The following is a 19,509-nucleotide window of genomic DNA, read 5'->3' on the forward strand; positions in this document are numbered from 1 at the left end:
AGACCCATAAGAGGTTATCCAGTACCAAGTGGTCAGCTCTGAAATCATATACTTACAAATTGTGTGTGTGTGTGTGTGTGTGTGTGTGTGTAGGCCTGTAATAACAAAGGAAAAGAGGTCATGAATCTGAGAAAGAGCAAGGTGGGGATAACATGGGAGGGACTGAAGGAAAGGGAAGGGGGTAAACAATGCAATTGTATTTTAATGAAAAAAATGCAATTAGATTACAATAAAAGTACCTTGGTCTGGGTCATCACCAGGGTGAAAACTGAGTGGGACCGGGAGCTTTTATCGTTCATGCCGGTAGCCGCCGTTGCTCTTTGCTTATTCCCCAGTTCCAGCCAACTCTGAGAAGAAAGATGCAGGCCAGGCGAGACTACCGTGATTTATTCGAAAAATTAAGTAACAAAAAAAAAGAAAGTACAATTGATTCTTATGCACATTTGTAACTTCCGCAAATGCTTAATTAACTTATAAAAAAGAAATTACTGTTTATCTTCTAACAATTTGCCTCCTTTTTTTTTTTTTTTTGTTCTTCTTGTTTCTTTCATGGAAATCTGCACTGGGAAATAATGCCCTTAGGAAGCTTTTTCTCGTCTTCTAAAGTGACACTGATGTTCAGTGTTTTAATTGAGAAAATCAACTAGTTTGGTTAAAGCTTAACAAGCAGATTCAGTTCACGAGATTTTCCTTTCGCTCATGACAACAATTTAGGAGAAACTGTCTCATAAATGTTTATTATCGTGCTCTGTCTAGTTAAAATGAGATAAAATATAATCAATCTTACCTGAATATCAGAGTAAGAACTGACAACATTCCTATTTTTTTAAAAAAGACAAAAACAATTTTACTGATTTTACTCATGTTCTGATAAATTAACAATCTTTGATTAATGACTCTTAAACAATCATAGTAAACTAATTCACAAACATTATTATACTAACTTTTCTTTAATCATTTCTTAAAAGACAGATATGGTAATGCCTTAAATTTTACCAGGAATTATGATTTTTTTCCCCAGTAAAGCACATTGGAATCTTAACATTATAATATTCCACTGCATATGGGCATGCACAATACACATGCATGGATGTGGATACGCACATCCAACACAGTTCAGTTACTCAACAGAGCTGAATGTATATTGAACCACTTTTCTTTTCCTTAACGAAAAGAACAAGCCGAAAGAGAGGGAATTACTGTTGGCAGGTGTAAAACTCTTCACTCCGCCTAAATTGGAATACAAAGTAAATACAAAGAGGCTAAGCTGATGGGGGAAAGATGAGGACAAGAAGGGAATCTGCATTTAATACTCAGATTACAGCAATACCATATCAGACACCTACAGATATTTTGAAAGATACTGGGAGTTCGAGGGGAGAAAAGCAATTGGACAGCAGGTTTCAAAGCTGGGATGGCAACCGCAGTGTGGTACGGCCCCTGGGCAAGCACGCTCTCCAGTCATCTGCTTTCCCCCCATCCCCTCGCACTGCCTGAGCAGACACTTACATCGACAGAGCTTCAACGTACGGTCCAGAAACAGGATGCTCCCTCACTCGCAGCTGGAGAAAGGAACATTACATCTTTAAGGATGGGGCAAATATTTAGAAGGAAATACAATTCTGAATCTTTTTTATTTACTCTTTAATTTGAATCTACATTTTTGAAAAATTAACAAATATTAACTACTGTTGTGTTGTTATTTTTAATCTATGAGGTTACTATTTGTTCCAGTGGAAAGATATCAACTATTTTTGAAATTTATGTTTTCTTCTTTTAAAAATATTTCTTTTATTATTTAAGATTAAAATTAAACCATTTCCCTGTCCCTTTCTTCCCTCCAAACCCTTCTATTTATACCCCTTGCTCTTTTTCAAATTCATGGAAACTATTTTTTGCTGAATCTTTTTTTATATCAAGTTTGAGATAGAGATTTATCTCTACTCTATTCAGAAAGAAATACAAAGGTTCTGACAAAATCTGTAAGACACTAAGAAACATCAACACCAGAAATATTTGTAAGTTGCATAATATACAGCCTGTTCATGTCTTACTTTTTATTCTTAAGTTAAATTCTGCAGTACCATATTATATATGCTTTTAAGTCTCTCTAAAACAAATTCATTATAAACTTCAGATATTAAAATTTTCACTTATATTTTAAACTTTATTCAGAAATTTAAAAATGCATAGAAATCATTGAAGAAAATGCCATTTTAAGTTTCTCAATGTTATCAATGATAAACATCATTTGGGCAAAGAAAGTGATTTTAGATTTTCATTTCTTGTGTTGAGAGGGCCTTCATAAAATTAAAACTCCAATTCTAACTACAATTTTGTTATTTTAGCTGAAATCTGTTTCACAGATGATCTACAAAACATCAAATAAGCCAGGAGGTGGTGGCACACGCCTTTAGTCCCAGCACTCAGGAGGCAGAGTGTGGGGACCCACAGATATGAGTCCTGCTCCACCTGGACTAAAGAGCAGAGAGTTTGAGCTCTCTCCCAAAGTTGCTGACAACAGGTAGGGCCACAAGCAAGATATCCTGACCTAGGGTGTGGTTACTTGGTGTTTTGGATAGTAGATGGCCCATAGAAGTGGATCTGCTCCGCCCTGATTAAATGTTAGAGAATTCAAGCCTATAGGAGGTTTGGCAGAGGGAGTGGCTGCCTATAGAATACTTGGTCTAGGGTGTGTTTGCTGCTTATCCTGCCCAAAACATCAGAATGCTTAACTCAGGAAATGTGGCTTGATGTCTCGAGTATTAAAGGAAGTAACTGTTCTGAATGTCTTCTGTGTCATTTTTTTCAAAAGAAGTCTTTCCCCCCCTTTTTGTATGGGGGTATATAAGCATATGGCAAATAAACGGGGGTGGATTCAGTATTCACTGAGTTGCCGTCCCGGTATTATCCTATGTCTCTGTGTTTCTTTCATATATCTGTTCCTCCTACCAACACTTTGTGGGCAGCCATCTGTCATAAGCCACATGTTGGGGTGACATCTGTTGTAAGTCACACAGACTCATATGTTTCAGGGCAGGAGCGTGTGGATTAGAAATGTTAGGTAGGAGGAATAGAGTCCCCACAGCAGAGGCAGGAGAATCTCTGTGAGTTGGAAGCCAACCTGGTCTATAGAGCAAGTTCTAAGAAAGTCACCAAAGCTACACATAGAAACCCTGTCTTAAAAAAAACAAAACAAAACAAAAAAAAAAAAACAAAAATCAAATAAATAGAGGCTAAGGCACTAACTCAATAAAGTGTTTGCCTCATAACGGAAAAGACGGGATTCAATCCGGGTGACCCAGATGAAAATGGCTGTCACAGATCTCCTGAGTAAATTGGGAGCCTGGGGACCTTGGGAGAGGGTTGAAGGGGAGGGGTGAAGCAGGGAGGGGAGCAGAGAAAAATGTAGAGCTCAATAAAAATCAATTAAAAAAAAAAGAAAATGTCTGTCACAATGGCACATAGGCTTATAATCCCAGCACTGGGGAAGTGGAGGCAGGAGGCTCACTAAGCAGCCAATCTGCCCTAACTAGTGAGCTCTACCTGTCTCAAAGAAGGTGGACAATATTCTGAGGATAATATTTGAGGCTTTCTCTGGCCTCCACATGCAGGCAGACACACATGCACGTGCACACATAGACACACATACACACACACACACATATACACACATGCATTTTCAAAATGCAAATAATCCATCATGTGGTGATACCCACCCGTAAAATGATTTTCATTGCTACTTCATAAACTGTGATTTTACTGTTATAAATCATATCTGATATGCATGATATCTGATATGTGACCCCTGTAAAAGGGTTATTTGACCCCCAAAGGGGTTGAGAACAGCTGTTCTAGAAGAATACAATTTTTAAAACTTTTAGATTCTTTTGGCTTACAAACTATTAGACATTTCATATTTGACTCACACAGTCTTAATAAATCCTGGGATATTTTATTTTTAACCTTTAGATAATATTTCATTAAGATTTACTTACTTGGTTTTTGAGACAGGGTGTTATGGTTTAGGGCATAGCCCTGGCTGTCCTGGAACCCACTCTGTAGACCAGGCTAACCTTGATCTCAAAGATCTATCATGCTTGCTCCTCCATGCCTGGCTACTTGATTAAAACTTAAAAATAAGCTAAGCTTCAGCTAGTTAAATTCCCACTTGTGCTAATGTTCAGATACTGCTGGATACCAGCATAGTTAAACTGGAGATCCCAAGCATTTATCACATGGAAGCATTTTTGTAAAAAAATCAAAGCCACGTTCTCCAGAGAACCCACAAAAGTACGCAGTTATACAGACGGAAATAAAAATAAATGATAAATTAGTTAGGTCAGGTGAGATGGATCAGCAGATAAAGTGATTGTCCCCAAGCCTGACAAAGAGTCTGATCCCCAGAATCCACAGTGGAAGGAGAAATGGACTCTGTAAGACTGTCCTCTTATCTCCACATATCCACACCACACACACACACACACACACACACACACACACACACACACACACACATTTAAAAAATCATCAGTGGATAAGGGCACTCGCCACCAAGCCCAAGGACCTGAGTTCAGTCGCTGGAAGCCACATGGCAGAAGGAGACAATGGATTCTAGCAAGCTGTCCAGACTTCCTCATGCACACAGTGGCAGACACAGGTGCCACTCTCCCCATAAATGAGTACGCAAATGCAGTAAAAGTGATTTGGCTCTTACTGGTTGTTTTCTCTGCCCATTTTCACCTTTACAGACCAGAAGGTCGTGAATCTTCTCATTATAAACTTCAAAGAAGCTCATTTCAAGATGGTAGCTGACCTAGACGGAAAGAAACAAAGCATCCAATTTACTCTAAAATTCCTTGCATTTTTGTAAATCATATGCCTAATATGGATACAGATCTGGGATACATTAAGGACTTTTATCACCAACATAAAAGATATAATTAAAAATCAGGCAAAGAACTTGAACAAACATTGCTCTAAAAACCATACACAAACGGCAAACAAGCACACGAAGAGGATTAACATCACTGTTAGCGGGAAATGCCAATCAAAACCACAGTGGGAAAGCCCTGCATAAGGGTGGCCATAAACAACAGCAGTAATAAAAGGGCTGGAGTAATGGCTCAGTGTGAAGAGCGTCGGCTGCTCTTGCAGAGAACCTAGATTCCGTTCCCAGTGCCAACATGACATCTTACAGCCACCCATAACTCTAGCTATGGTGGACCCAATGCCCTCTCTGGCCTCTAAGGACAGCAGCAAATGCAGGCAAACACTCATACACATAAATGAAACGACAAGTATTGATGAGGCTGTAAAGAGACTGGGATCCTCTTCCATTGCTGGTAGAAATATAAGATGATAAAGCCACCATGGATAAAAAGTTCCTCAAAGGTTAGGCACAAATTTAGCTCAATGCTCACATTTCTGCTCTTACACATCCAAAAGAATACAGAGGATCAAACAAAAATTTGTATACCAGTGTTTATAGCAACACAACAGATATAAAAAGCCTTTTGTATTATTATTATTCAGCCGTCAAAAGAGCGAAGTACTGATTGATACTTGCTATAACACGGATTACCTCCAGCAAATAATGCTAAGTGAAAGAAACCAGACAGACAGGCTATACAGCATACCATTCCATTTATATGAAATTTTCAAAGCAGGCAAATTCAGAGAGACATAAGCAGATTAGTAACTGCCAGAGTTTGGAAACAGTAAATGGACATGACAATTTAATATGCTCCAAGTCTTCTTTGGGAGCAGTGGAAGCTTTGGGAACTGCAGAGAGACTGTGTTAAGAATTTAGCATGGGGGCCTGTGAGGTGGAGCACTGGGAAAGGGTGTTTGCCGCCTAGCCTGCCGGTCAGAGTCTGGTCTTTGGGACCCACACAGTAGAAGAGAGAACAGACTCCCCACAAGCTGTCTTCTCACCTCCACGAGCACCTGTGACACATCTGCTCCCACAATAAATAAATAAATAAATAAATGAATATTATTTTTAAAAAATGCACCACTAAACTGTACACAAAAATGGTTTAAAATGTATTGTGAATTTTATCTCCCTGAAACAAGTTTTTGCATTTTTTCCAGTTAATGTCTAGATAAAGTTCAATTTAAGCCTAAGCATCTAAGTACTCACCTACCATGTGTACAGTGTTAGCTTGTTGCTAAGGATAAGGCCTTCCCCAGAAAGGTCCCACTGCAGAGAAATCAAGATACTCTCTAATAGAAAATTAACAGTCAAAGTAGTGGGAGAAAATCTGACAGATAATTCATGTATAAAATATATATGAAATTTAAAAAACTAAGCCAAGAAAGTAAACAATCTGATTTAAAAAAAAAAAAAAGTTATGGAGCTGAATAGATGCTCTCAAGAGAAAGAATACAAATGCTCTTTCTCAAGTGCTCAACACCATTAGACATAAGGAAATGGAAAACACTAACCTGAGACTCCATCTTACTCCAGTTAGAACGGCTACTATTCAAAAAACAATAGCAAATGATGGCCAGGACGGGGAGAAACAGGACCCATTACTGTTGGCAAGGGATTATAGACGCTATGGAAACCAGTGTGGAGGTTTCTCAGAAAGCTAAAAATGTAGCCCAGTGGACGGTTCCAGCTCTTGGAGACAGGCGCAAGTAGATCTCTTAGTTCAAGGTCAGCCTGGTCTAGTGAGTTCCAGGACAGCTGAGTATGGCAGTACAACTCAGAAGGCAGAGGCAAGTGGATCTCACCAACTTCGAGGCAGCCAGATCTACAGAGCAAGCTCCAGGATAGCAAAAGGCTAAACATGAAACTGCCACATGGCCCAGCTGTACCATGCCTGGGCATACGTCCAGAAGACTGTACTCTACAGATAGCTGCACCCCATGTTCCCTGTGGCTCTACTTACAAGACAAGGAAGTAGAATCAACTAGGTAGGTGTCCATCCACACATGAATGGATAATGAAAATGTGGTAGATAAACACAATGGGATTTAATTCAGCTATAAACATGAAATATGAAATCTGCAGGAAATGTGATAATGAATGAGGGGAGGACAGCAAGACACTGGACATGAGAAATGGGGGTAGAGAAAACGGTATGAACATGATCAGGTCTAAGCCTGAGAGGAGAGGAAAAGGAGAAGAGGGAGGGGCAATTAAACTAAGGCGAAATAAAAAGGCCATATGGAAATTCTGTTTTATGAGCTTATTAAAATTATAATTTAAAAAGTAAATGGGGGTATATTCCATGGATGAATAATGTTCCTCCCAGAAGCCATGGGCTATTAAACAAAAGTCTTGAGGCCAGGTGTGCAAGCTATTGGATGGGAAAGTATCAAAGGCCCCCAAAGCATACAGGCCCTGGCCATTGCTCTTAGCTTCCCACCAGAACTAGACAACAAACCCTTACTGCTGAGGATCCCACACAGCTAGCTACATGGAGAAGCCAAGGTAGCACTGAGTGGGAAACTCCCCCTGTGGCTAGCATCCGCAGTGCCAGACGGTGCTATGCAGACCGCTGATGAAGAAAACTCACCAAGTCTTTCTCAGCACAAATCTGGCAAGCGACAGCAATGACCTTTCAGACAAGCTGCACCTTCTGGTACAATAATGGCAAGACTGGTATCAGAGTAATCAACTGCTTTGTGGTTGGATTTGATGTCTGCTCCCCAGCAGAGAACTCATGCCTGGGTCCATAAATTTAGTCAAGGGTATGTATGCCTAGGAGGTCAGAGGTACTGGGGTGAACCTTCTACTGCTGCTTCCTAGTCATGTTGTCAAACTACCTTCTAAATTCTCATGTTTATACCCACGATTAATGCTGTGCCCAGACTTCACCAAAGAAGCTCCTTACTGCAGTGGACAACAATTAATACAGAAACTCATAACTAAGCAAAACACTGAGAACAAGAGACAGTGGAGTTCTTGGCCCTGAACAGGATGGGACGGGGACATCACCATCCCTTCCTAGGCTCAGGGAATATATGGAGCACAGTCTATAGGTGCACGAGTTTATGAAGTCTACTTATGCCCCTCTGGTTTCATCCATCTCTTGCCACTCTTCACCATCAAATTCCACTCAAACCGGAGTAAACAATTTACAAATTCTCAAAGGCTCCCTATTTTCTCCTCATTCTCATCTTCGTGTCTGCTCTTCCTCTGCTTGGATGCCTTTCCTGCTTTTCTTCCCCAAGCCAATAACCAGAATATGTCCTTCAAAAGCGAGAACAGTTGCTCTCCCTGCTAAGACAACTTGTCTCCAGTTCACTCATCTTCCTGTTTGCTATGCTTTGAATGTATCCCCCAAAAGTTCATATTTTGTGGGACAACCAAATAACCAAATTCTCATGTGCATGCTATTTGGAGGCAAATTAGGGAGGGGTACGTCCTCAGGGTAAGACCCAATGATAGGATTGATGGCTTTAAGACCCAATCCTACACACCCTGTCATGTTATGATGTAAGAAAGTCCACACCATGGCAGCATCTTGATGTTGGGCTTCCAGATTCCAGCACTGTGAGAAACTATTTTTACAAATTTACCTTTGCTATTGTGTTATAATATAACAGAAAAAGGACTAATGTAACAACAGTGTTTGCTTGAATAGATTTAGCATGTAATTGATTATACTTGGCTGTTGACTGGTCCACCTTCTCTTTCTCCTTACTATAGAGACCTCGTGTCCCCAAACCGAGTATAACAGTTTCCCTTATGCAGGTATAGAAACTGGAAAGTCTCAGGCTGCACTCCAGAGCAACTGATATGGACACATATGCCGGCTCCCATCAGATCCCTGATGAGTCTCACGATCAGTTGACTTTGGACACAAAGCTAGTCCACTAGATTAACAAGCAATGGCAGGTGCTCAGCAGAACCTTCCTGAAGGCAAAATGAGTAAGTGAAACAAGAAGCCAGCGGACTATTTAGTTGTAGCATGGCTAGCAAGGCCTGGCTTTTAAGGCTGAGTCTGGTTCCTAGCTGGCTTCACTACCCTTTGTTTCAAGTTGTCCAAGCATTGCCTGCTGTGTTCGGCTCAGTCTGTGCACCTACCGGACTACAGAGACACACATATGGGCACCTAACTGCCACCCTGTCCAGCCGCTACACAGCACAAAAGGAGAGAAGCAAGGAAAGGAGCCAGGCACGGTGTGCACACCAGGAGTCCCAGCACTCAGGAGGCAAGGGCAGAAGAACTGAGAATTCAAAGGCAGCATGAGCTACAATACAAAGCACAAGAGCAAAAGGCGGAGAAGAGAGAGACCAGAGATTAGTCCTCTACCACTGCCCACCAGGAAGAACTTTTTCTGCATTTGGGGCCTCCCTTCCCCTCCCTCTCCATACTACACCAAACAAGGGTGATCTGGAGCCAAGAACACCATCTTTTAGACCGTGTAACGGGTCTCAGCGGTTACGATTGTGATTTGAATTTGTACATACCTCCGAGGTTTGTTTTTTGGCTACTTGAGCAAAAAGATCTTCACAAAATCTCGGAATTATTCCTGGTTCTTCATTAAGTCCCATCATCCTAGAAATACATTATGAACAAGAAGGAAGCGACACTGATTAGTTTTGGAAATCCTAAAAAAATCTTTTAGGAGAAATGGTCTGGAAAGGGAACAGTGAACACACAATTCCACTGCTAACACCTAAGAATCTAGGCTCTGGAGCCAAATCAGCCCCATCTAAATCTTACTTCTCTTCAAGTCAGGGTCTCATGTATCCCAGCTGGCCTCAAAATCACTATGTAGCCTTGAATTTCTTTTGTTGGGAAGAGTTGGGGTGGACCGGGAATTGAACCTAGATTTTCACGTATTCTAGGCAAAGGTTCTACATAAGATACAGTCCCAGGCAGGTCTTGAACTTCTGACTCTCCTGCCTCCACCTCCCACGTTCTCAGATTACAGGTGTGAGCCAGCAGACCCAGTTTATATACTGCTGGGTTAGCCCCATGACCTCACATAAGATACTTAACCCCGTTAAACATCAAGTCAGCCTTTAAAATGGGAATGTCAGGAATGGAAAGGGTTACTGCAAGACAGTACAAGCAAAGACTGTCATTGATGTCAATTAAAATTCTGACTGTTCCCTTCAGGACAGGAAATGTTGTCGTAGCTACCATTCACAGGATGCTCTACTTTTAATACTGTTTTAAGATTTTGAGTTGACAGAGTAATTGTACACATTAATGGGATACAGTGGTATATTTAAATACCTAAATAAAATGTAGAATGGGCAGGGCAAAGTAATTGGTAAAGCATAAAACTTCAGTATTGATCATTTTATTATACTGAAACTAACCAAAATTTCTGAGCATTTTTTGAGATATACAATTTATTGTCAGCAACTCCAATTACCATAGTTACCGTACTGCACCATGTCTTATGTCCACACCTGTGCTCCTGCGTGTCTTGTCCTTCCTTCTGAGCATCCTTCTTCTAATCCTCCTGCTTAAAGTCTATCTTAAAAAATCCTTAATAAAACCAGGTACCTGTGTATGGCCAAGATTTCTAGTCATGTTTTTATCTAGTAACTTCACAGTTGCTCATACAGGCTAATACAAGAAAGATTGTTTTTTTTGTTTTTGTTTTTTTTTTTTTTTCCGAGACAGGGTTTCTCTGTGGATTTGGAGCCTGTCCTGGAACTAGCTCTTGTAGACCAGGCTGGTCTCGAACTCACAGAGATCCGTCTGCCTCTGCCTCCCGAGTGCTGGGATTAAAGGCGTGCGCCACCACCGCCCGGCGAAAGATTGAAGTTTTTGATATGCCAAACATGAGAGACTAAGATGCCTTACTATCAGTTCTCATAGTATACACTCACACATACATACACACACACACACACACACATACACACACATACACACACGTAAGTTAGGGCTGGAAAGACAGCTCAGTGGTTAAGAGCCCTAGCTGTTCTTCCAAAGGTCCTGAGTTCAATTCCCAGAACAAACATGGTGGCTCACAACCATTAATAACTTCAGTTCCAGGTAATCTGACACCCTCTTCTGGCCTCCTCAGGTACCTGGTATGCATGTGGTATACAGACATGAATGCAGGCAAAACACCCATACACATAAAAAAGAAAATGAAAAAAAATCATCTAAGTTATAGCAAAACCTTGTAAATTACCTCACGTGTAAAGTAAAGCCTAGAGAGTCAAGTGGCAGCCTAAGTATACAGATCTAGTCTAGAATACGGATGAGACTTGAGCCCAAATCTGTACAATGTCAAAACTATAATCTTCGGCAGGCAAGATGACTCAACAAGGCAAAAAGGCACTTGGCAGGCAAGCCCGGTGACCCGAGGTCAATTCCCAGAACCTATATAAAGGCAGAAGGACCAACTGCACAAAGCTGGCCTCTGACCTCCACAAATACGCCACGGCACATGCATCCATGCACAAATATACATGGCACATGCACACATGCACACATATGCCACGGCAATGCACCCATGCACAAATACACATGGCACATGCACCCATGCACAAATACGCCACAGCAATGCACCCATGCACAAATACACATGGCACATGCACCCATGCACACATATGCCACGGCACATGCACCCATGCACAAATACACATGGCACATGCGCCCATGCACAAATATGCTACGGCACATGCGCCCATGCACAAATACGCATGGCACATGCGCCCATGCACAAATACGCATGGCACATGCGCCCATGCACAAATACGCATGGCACATGTGCCCATGCACAAATACGCCACGGCACATGCGCCCATGCACAAATACGCCACGGCACATGCACCCATGCACAAATACGCATGGCACATGCACCCATGCACAAATACGCCACGGCACATGCACCCATGCACAAATACGCCACGGCACATGCACCCATGCACAAATATGCCACGGCACATGCACCCATGCACAAATACACATGGCACATGCACCCATGCACAAATATGCCACGGCACATGCGCCCACGCACAAATACGCATGGCACATGCGCCCATGCACAAATACGCATGGCACATGCACCCATGCACAAATACGCCACGGTACATGCACCCATGCACACACATTATATGCATACATACTATAAATTCTAAAAAAATTAAAAAAAAATTGTATTCTTTCTACAACCATGATGCTTCTAACAGAAGAAAATGTAAGCCTTTTTCAATAGTTGCATGATAGATACCACTTACGTATAGGACTTCCCAGAGCCAGTCTGGCCGTAAGCAAAGAGGCAGGTGTTATAGCCTTCGAAAGCTCTCTGGAGGAGCGGCACTGCCAGCGTCTTGTACACAGTTGTCTGGCCAGCATAGTCAGGGTGACCCTCATCAAAAGACCAAAACGAAACATCGTAGACAAAACTATAAACTTGTTTCATATCGGGATGCTCCACAGTTATTTCTTCCCCATTCCTGAAGACAACCTGGGATGCTTTCTCCATCTTCTCTCTTTGAAAAGAAGCACACAGAGCAAAGTACCTGTCGTTAGTATGAATGCCATCTCCACAGAACACAAGAAAGGCCCCTCGAAGCTTAAGGTCATCACTCCTTCAAGGCGAGACAATTCTTCAGCTTTACATAGAACATCAGGAAGTCAAGGTCAGTGGGTTTCCAAAATGTATGCTGTGCAGCTACTCGAGGGGAAACAGAATTTCAAATTCCTTGGTCAGAAAACCAATTTTTAAAGTTTCTTATGGAAAAATTATAAAAAGTTCCTATCCTATGTATATGTTTCAATTCAAATAAAAAAATGTGTTTTTATACTACAAAAAAGGATGGGATAAAAAGCTATATAGAGCTGGTATAAAATCTGAATACAATTTCAATGAACCTGGAGTAAGACAAATTTAAATATGAAGAGTCTTCTGGCTCTCAATGTTTCCATACAATGGTCCTTCCTTATGTGAGATTCCCTCATTCACCCTCCTTCTATTCCAGACTTACAAAATCTGCACTCACTCAATAGAAAAACACCATCACCTGTCCAAATGTCAGCCTCTTCCCCCTTCCCACTCTTTCCCCCAAGAATCAGCTTTAAAATCTAGTTTATCCTCCAAACCATCTGTCTCATCAATCTGACAATAGCCACTCCGCTGTGCCCCCAGCTCTTGGAGCTTCTCCAATGAGCCTGGTCCATTACTCCCAGGTTCTTCCAGCTGTAGTCATCCCTCGTGAGGTTGGTCCCATCTCTCTTTCTGTTGCCTCTCTTCCTTTCAGGGCTCCGAAGCTTTCATTGGCTTCTTGACTTTCTCAGATCAGCTCACCAGCACTCCCTTCCCCTTATTGCCATGCCTTTTTTGCTAAAAAGTTCTTTACAGAACTTATGACCTTACCTCTACCTGCTGAGTCTTTCAGTTCAAACTCTGTGTTCCTTTACAGAAACAGCATCACCAAATCCCCTCCTCGGTCACTCCCGTCACACTATCGACTGATCCTGGGACAAGTTTACTGGCTTCCCTTAGGATATTTAAAAGGCCTTGAATTTAGGGCTACATCTGTGAGTGCTGGGATTAAAGGCGTGGCTCCCAGCTGACTTTTTAAAAATTGTATCATTTATCTGTTGACTATTCCAGCCACAATCACCTTCAGGGAAATACTCCAAGCCGTTAGAATCAAGTGTGATAAGCCTCTGCAGTTTTCACCACTCCGTACCAAACGCAGGTGACGCTGCTGATATCGCCATTCTGGACATTTTGGGAAAGTTCTCTCTGGCGAAGCTATGAGCTGGCGTGGCTCTTTTTAAAGGAAAGGTAGGCATTCCCAAGCACAACAAATAATGAATTTGAAAGGAGACTGCATAAGAGAATTCAATGACTCACTTAGCAACAACCCCTTAGGACCAGGCCTCACTCTGTAGCCTTGGCTAGCCCGGAACCTGTCCTGTAAACCAGGCAGACTTTGAATTCCAAGATCCACCTGCCTCCACCTTCCAAATGCTGGGATTAAATGTGTACGCAATTACGTCTAGCTCCGTTTCTGAAAGCAATACATATAGAAGCACGGGTACAAAATAGACTTTAATTTTTGTGGTCTACTAATCAACCCAATTATAAAATGGGGCACTGAGCTGAACTGAGATCTCTCAACAGAAGAAGTTCAAACGGCCAAAAGACACCTAAGGTCGATCAGGGAAATGCAAATCAAGACAACTTTAAGATACCATCTTACACCTGTCAGAATGGCTAAAATCAAAAACACCAATGATAGCCTTTGCTGGAGAGGTTGTGGAGAAAGGGGTACACTCATCCATTGCTGGTGGGAATGCAAACTTGTGCAACCACTTTGGAAAGTAGTGTGGAGGTTTCTCAGGAAATTCGGGATCAACCTACCCCTGGACCCAGCAATACCACTCTTGGGAATATACCCAAGAGAGGCCTTATCATACAACAAAAGTATATGCTCTACTATGTTCATAGCAGCATTGTTTGTAATAGCCAGCACCTGGAAACAACCTAGATGCCCTTCAATTGAAGAATGGATGAAGAAAGTATGGAATATATACATATTAGAGTACTACTCAGCAGTAAAAAACAAGGACTTCTTGAAGTTTGCAGGCAAATGGATGGAAATAGAAAACACTATCCTGAGTGAGGTAAGCCAGGGATGTACTCACTCATATTTGGTTTCTAGTCATAAATAAAGGGCATTGAGCCTATAATTTGTGATCTTATAGAAGCTAAATAAGAAGGAGAACCCAAAGAAAAACCTATAGGCATCCTCCTGAATATTAACCTTCATCAGGCGATGAAAGGAGACAGAGACCCACATTGGAGCACCGGACTGAAATCTCAAGGTCCAAATCAGGAGCAGAAAGAGAGAGAGCACGAGCAAGGAACTCAGGACCGCGAGGGGTGCACCCACACACTGAGACAATGGGGATGTTCTATCGGGAACTCACCAAGGCCAGCTGGCCTGGGTCTGAAAAAGCATGGGATAAAACCGGTCTTGCTGAACATAGCGGACAATGAGGACTACTGAGAACTCAAGAACAATGGCAATGGGTTTTTGATCCTACTGCACATATTGGCTTTGTGGGAGCCTAGGCAGTTTGGATGCTCACTTTACTAGACCTGGATGGAGGTGGGTGGTCCTTGGACTTCCCACAGGGCAGGGAACCCTGATTGCTCTTTGGGCTGACGAGGGAGGGGGGTTTGGTTGGGGGAGGGGGCGGGAAATGGGAGACAGCGGTGGGGAAGAGACAGAAATCTTTAATAAATAAATTAATTAAAAATTTTTTTGTGGTCTACCTTAAAAATAATCAATATACTACAATTAAGCCTAAAAACTGGTGGGCTAGAGATGTGGCTCAGTGGTAGATCAACCACCAGTGTACATGAGGCGCCTTGGGTTCAACTCCCAGCGATGCTGGAAAATGCCAACTTTAAAGACATGACTACTACCCTGGCTTTACCAGCAGAGCGGAATTAAGGACACATCACAGCGTAGGACTGACTTACGTACCGTTTGCTGAAAGGCCTCACCCGCACGGCCACCGTCACTTGGCTGTTTTCTACTCTGAAGGAGTTTGCTTCTGCAAAGGTATTCTGAACTGCGGATTTTTCTTCTGGAGGGAGTGTGCGTTCTTGGGATCGTTCCCTTTTGTTTGCCAGAAGAGAACTTTTGGGCCTGGGTTTCACCTGAGGGCTTGCCATCCTGTTTTTCAGGGTTGAGAGAGCTGGGCTTTTCGGTGGAGGCAGGTCACGCCTTGGCGCCAGTCTGGGTTCTGGAATGCATTTCCCTGGGGTCCTTGTTTCTAAGCTTCCAAATTTATTGACATTTCTTGCAATGTCCTTCGCAGTATTTCCATGGTGTGAGACTCCTGCTCCTGACACTTGAACATCCAGCTTGCTCGCCACCACCACCGGTTTCCCTGCTAGGTGATCTGATCTCACAACACCAGCTTGACACTGGGGATCCCCAGGCGCTCTGCTGTTTGAGTTCTTAACTGCCCCCCTTTCGTTTACGGAACTGTGGGCAGGAAATGCGTCTGTGCGTTTTTCACCAACCATCACTCCAATGTCATTTGAGCCTTCCCCGGAAACTTCAGACGACACAGCACGCGTGTTGTTACTTACAAGTTCTGCTTTTGTCCTAGTGGCCTGTGGAGCGCGGCTGTTTTCCGTGTCACCTCCCACCGTGTATGTCGTTTCCATCTTTCCCACGAAACCTGTTTTCGATTGACGACGTTGTAGCCTAAGACTTGTATCTGCTGTTTTTCTAGTAGTGTCTCCCAACTCACTACCAAGTAAAGATGATTCTTTGTTCCAAGTAGCCCTTCTCTGAAGGGTCAGTCTACTGGAGTCAGGGGTAACGGGCATCTCACTTTCTTTTTTACAGGCGGAGATAACGTAAGTGCTATTTATGTCTCTGGGTTTGCTTCCAGTGCTCAACAGCGGGTCACGATTTTCACACTCTGACGTGTTTGACTTCAAGTGCACTTTAAGTCGGCTGCTGTGGGTGAGGCCAATTGGCAATGAGGTCTTCTGGTAGCCTTCCAGGCCACCGCTGTTGTGTCTATTATTCCAAGTTCTTACTGACATCTTGGCAGCAAGTTATTCTAAAAAGGAAGTGAAGAGTCTAAGTTCTTTAGATGCTTGTTTGATCACTGGGCATCTTGTAGTTTTCAGTTTCCAAAAATATCTGATCAACTACAAAAAAGAAAAAGGAAAAACAGTTACTATGCAGCTATGATTCAATGCTATGATTCCAAGCTGGGGATACTCAAAGCATGCTTCCATACACATTGGGGGTTTCTTAAACCACTTGACTCTTTTGCCTTGAGATAAGTCACCTGTGAGCACCTACCAGCTGATGGAGTAGCTAGTAGCTTCCAAATAGAGAGGTTCTCCCACTATAGAAGTGAATTCTCAGAGGTAAGCACTGGACTAAATCACAGCCTCTACCTCCCGCTTTCCCTCCACACAGCGTCGGACTATCTCCGCCCTCAAAAGGCTTTCGCTCATGACTCAACAAATATTTACTGACGGTTCCATTCTCTGCCAGGCACCCACAGATGCTGCAGACTTCAAAGATAAGATCTTCCAGCCTTTTTCCCATCAGCTAGTAGGTGCTCACAGGTGACTTATCTCAAGGCAAAAGAGTCAAGTGGCTTAAGAAACCCCCAATGTGTATGGAAGCATGCTTTGAGTATCCCCAGCTTGGAATCATAACATCGAATCATAGCTGCAGCAAAGAAGGATTCTGAAAACTTGTTAATGTATGTTAAATACAGGAATGCCAACAAAGGAGAAAAATATGATGTCACGAGGCAGGCGTCTCAAAGAATTGCCATAGACATTACAGACTATAAAAGCATGTGTAGCCGGGTGTGATGGCCTGGGCCTGTAATTCCAGCCTCAGGGAGGCTGACCTGGGAGAATGGAACTTTCAAGGCCAGCTTGACCATGTAAATGCCCACATCATTGGTGCCACTCCCCCTCAAATTAGATACATGGACTGTTTTTTTCTCTGCAAAAACTAGACAGACATGTGCATCAATATAGGTAAAGATAGGCCAACAATATCTATCAGGCACTATTTAAAACAGAACAGCGGGCAAGCACACTGCTGTCTGCTAGCTGGCTCTTCAACATGCTCCTTAAATGGATGTAAACAAAGTCTTAAAAACTGAATTCCCGAGTCTACCTTATAAAATGACACCGATTCAAGCTATTTCAGACATTATTACAAATCAAGGAACAAATTACCAGAAGCTCGTTTTAAAACGTCTTTTAAGGTTTGACAGAAGAGACATCGTTAGCAACAAAAAAGGAACGAGTCCGACTATTAAGAATCTACTGCTAAACTTTCAACGGAAAATACAGAATCCGCCCATTATGAGGGGAAATTAAGGACAACAGATCCCTGGGTCTTGGAAATCCCACTCCAACTAAAAGCCATTTGCTCTTTGCACAAATCAACATGGTTTCTGTTTGCGGGGTTTCGCCATCAGAATTCGAAGAGGACTGGAAGGAAGGTAAGAAAAGTCAGACACGACCACAGGCCGAGGCTCCCGGCGACTGCGGCAGTCACGCCAGGCTGTGACAGTGTACCTGGACACCACCGAGTCCGCCGCTGCACGTTCCGCGGCGCTGCCCTCGGCTTCCGGACGGACAGCGGGGCGCCCCGCGCCCCTCGCCCGGGACCGAGCCTCGCCCACCGCGCACCCCCGCCCGCTGGGCGAGCAGCCGCAGCGTTCTGAACCCACAGTCCCGCTGGGCGAGCAACTGCAGGGCTCTCAGCCCGGAGCCTCCCTTCCCTCGTAGACCCTCAGCACTCACAAATTCCCGGAGCGGGCTCCCGCCGCGGCGGCGATTTGAATGCGCGCCTCGCCTCCTGATTGGCTGCTGGGCGCGCGTCAAGGGCCGCGCCTTCGCTCCTCCTCACCCCCCCCCCGGAAGCGCAGCTTCTACCGGGAAACAGGCCCCGCCCTCGTCTCCTAGGCGACGGACCGCGCCTCCCTCAGTCTCAACCCGACTGCGGTGCTTAGAGTTTAGAGCTGGGACCTGAGGGTTTAAATTAGAAGAAGCCATGGTCTTACCTAGAAAACTTACTGTGAATGACCATGTACCCCCTCGTTAATTATAATAGCACTTCTGATATTTCATACGCAAGTCGTTGAATGATGACATGGACTAAATGATGAGTTTAAAATATTTAATCCTGAAAATCTTATGAAGTATTAACATTATCCCAGTCTGTAGATAAGGAAACGAGGTTTGGTGCTTATAAACTATAAACTTGTGAATGATCTGACCACTAGCTCGTGACATGGCTGAAAGTCCAAAACTGTCGCAGTAAAGGTTACAATAACTTTTTTTGTTTGTTTGTTTTGTTTTTGGAGACAGGGTTTCTCTGTAGCTTCGGAGCCTGTCCTGGAACTCCATCTGTAGGCTGGCCTCAAACTCACAGAGATTCGCCCTGAGGGGGGGGGGTATGGCACCTTTTCCAAAATCTGAAGGCCTCTGACAAGTTAGGACGACTTTGTTGTTACCAGCACAGCAACTGTTTACACTGATGTGGGAGTCCCCTCTGTATGCTGTGACTACCATTGATTAATAAAGAAGCTGCTTTGGGCCTTTGATAGCACAGAACTTAGATAGGCAGGGAAGACTAAACTGAATGCTGGGAGAAAGGAGGTGGAGTCAGGGAGAAGCCATGGAGCCCACCGCTGGAGACAGAGTGCTGAAACTTTGCTTGTAGGCCACAGCCTCGTGGTGATGCACAAATTACTAGAAATGGGTTAGATTAAGATGTAAAAGTTAGCCAATAAGAAGTTAGAGCTAATGGGTAAGCAGTGTTTTAATTAATACAGTTTCTGTGTTATTATTTCAGTTCTGGGCAGCCGGGACAAACAAGCAGCCCCCTCCAACATACACAGTACTGTATTTTCAAGTTTGACTCATTTAATAATAGCTGCTTTGGGAGACAGAGACAGAAGACCAGTGGCCCACTGTCATCAGTTTACTTCTCTTACCCTTGGGAGTGGCAAGGGTGGCAGCTGCTGCTGCTTCTGTTGCTATTTAGTGTTT

At 43.2% G+C, this 19,509-nt stretch overlaps 1 protein-coding gene across 2 annotated transcripts in view; it reads right to left on the minus strand.

Annotated features, from left to right (window-relative positions):
- Kif14 (kinesin family member 14) overlaps nucleotides 1–18,301 on the minus strand; it is a 72,859-nt gene extending 54,558 nt beyond the window's left edge. Inside the window, exons 1-8 of one of the 2 annotated variants that reach the window (XM_050147865.1) lie at nucleotides 18,259–18,301; nucleotides 15,440–16,626; nucleotides 12,173–12,427; nucleotides 9,431–9,518; nucleotides 4,718–4,816; nucleotides 1,510–1,562; nucleotides 788–818; nucleotides 240–347 (exon numbers count right to left, since the gene is read on the minus strand). In XM_050147865.1, coding sequence (XP_050003822.1) covers nucleotides 240–347; nucleotides 788–818; nucleotides 1,510–1,562; nucleotides 4,718–4,816; nucleotides 9,431–9,518; nucleotides 12,173–12,427; nucleotides 15,440–16,518 — 1,713 coding nt within the window. In that variant the 5' untranslated portion in view covers nucleotides 16,519–16,626; nucleotides 18,259–18,301. Of the gene's footprint in view, nucleotides 1–239; nucleotides 348–787; nucleotides 819–1,509; nucleotides 1,563–4,717; nucleotides 4,817–9,430; nucleotides 9,519–12,172; nucleotides 12,428–15,439; nucleotides 16,627–18,030; nucleotides 18,238–18,258 lie in introns of those variants that run through there. The other variant, XM_050147864.1, reaches the window with a different exon arrangement.
- Between the last annotated feature and the right edge of the window lie 1,208 nt (nucleotides 18,302–19,509).

The sequence above is a fragment of the Alexandromys fortis genome, unplaced genomic scaffold (assembly GCF_014885135.2).
Source record: "Alexandromys fortis isolate MF-2015 unplaced genomic scaffold, M_Fortis_MF-2015_v1.1 scaffold_58, whole genome shotgun sequence".
Classification (NCBI taxonomy): domain Eukaryota; kingdom Metazoa; phylum Chordata; class Mammalia; order Rodentia; family Cricetidae; genus Alexandromys; species Alexandromys fortis.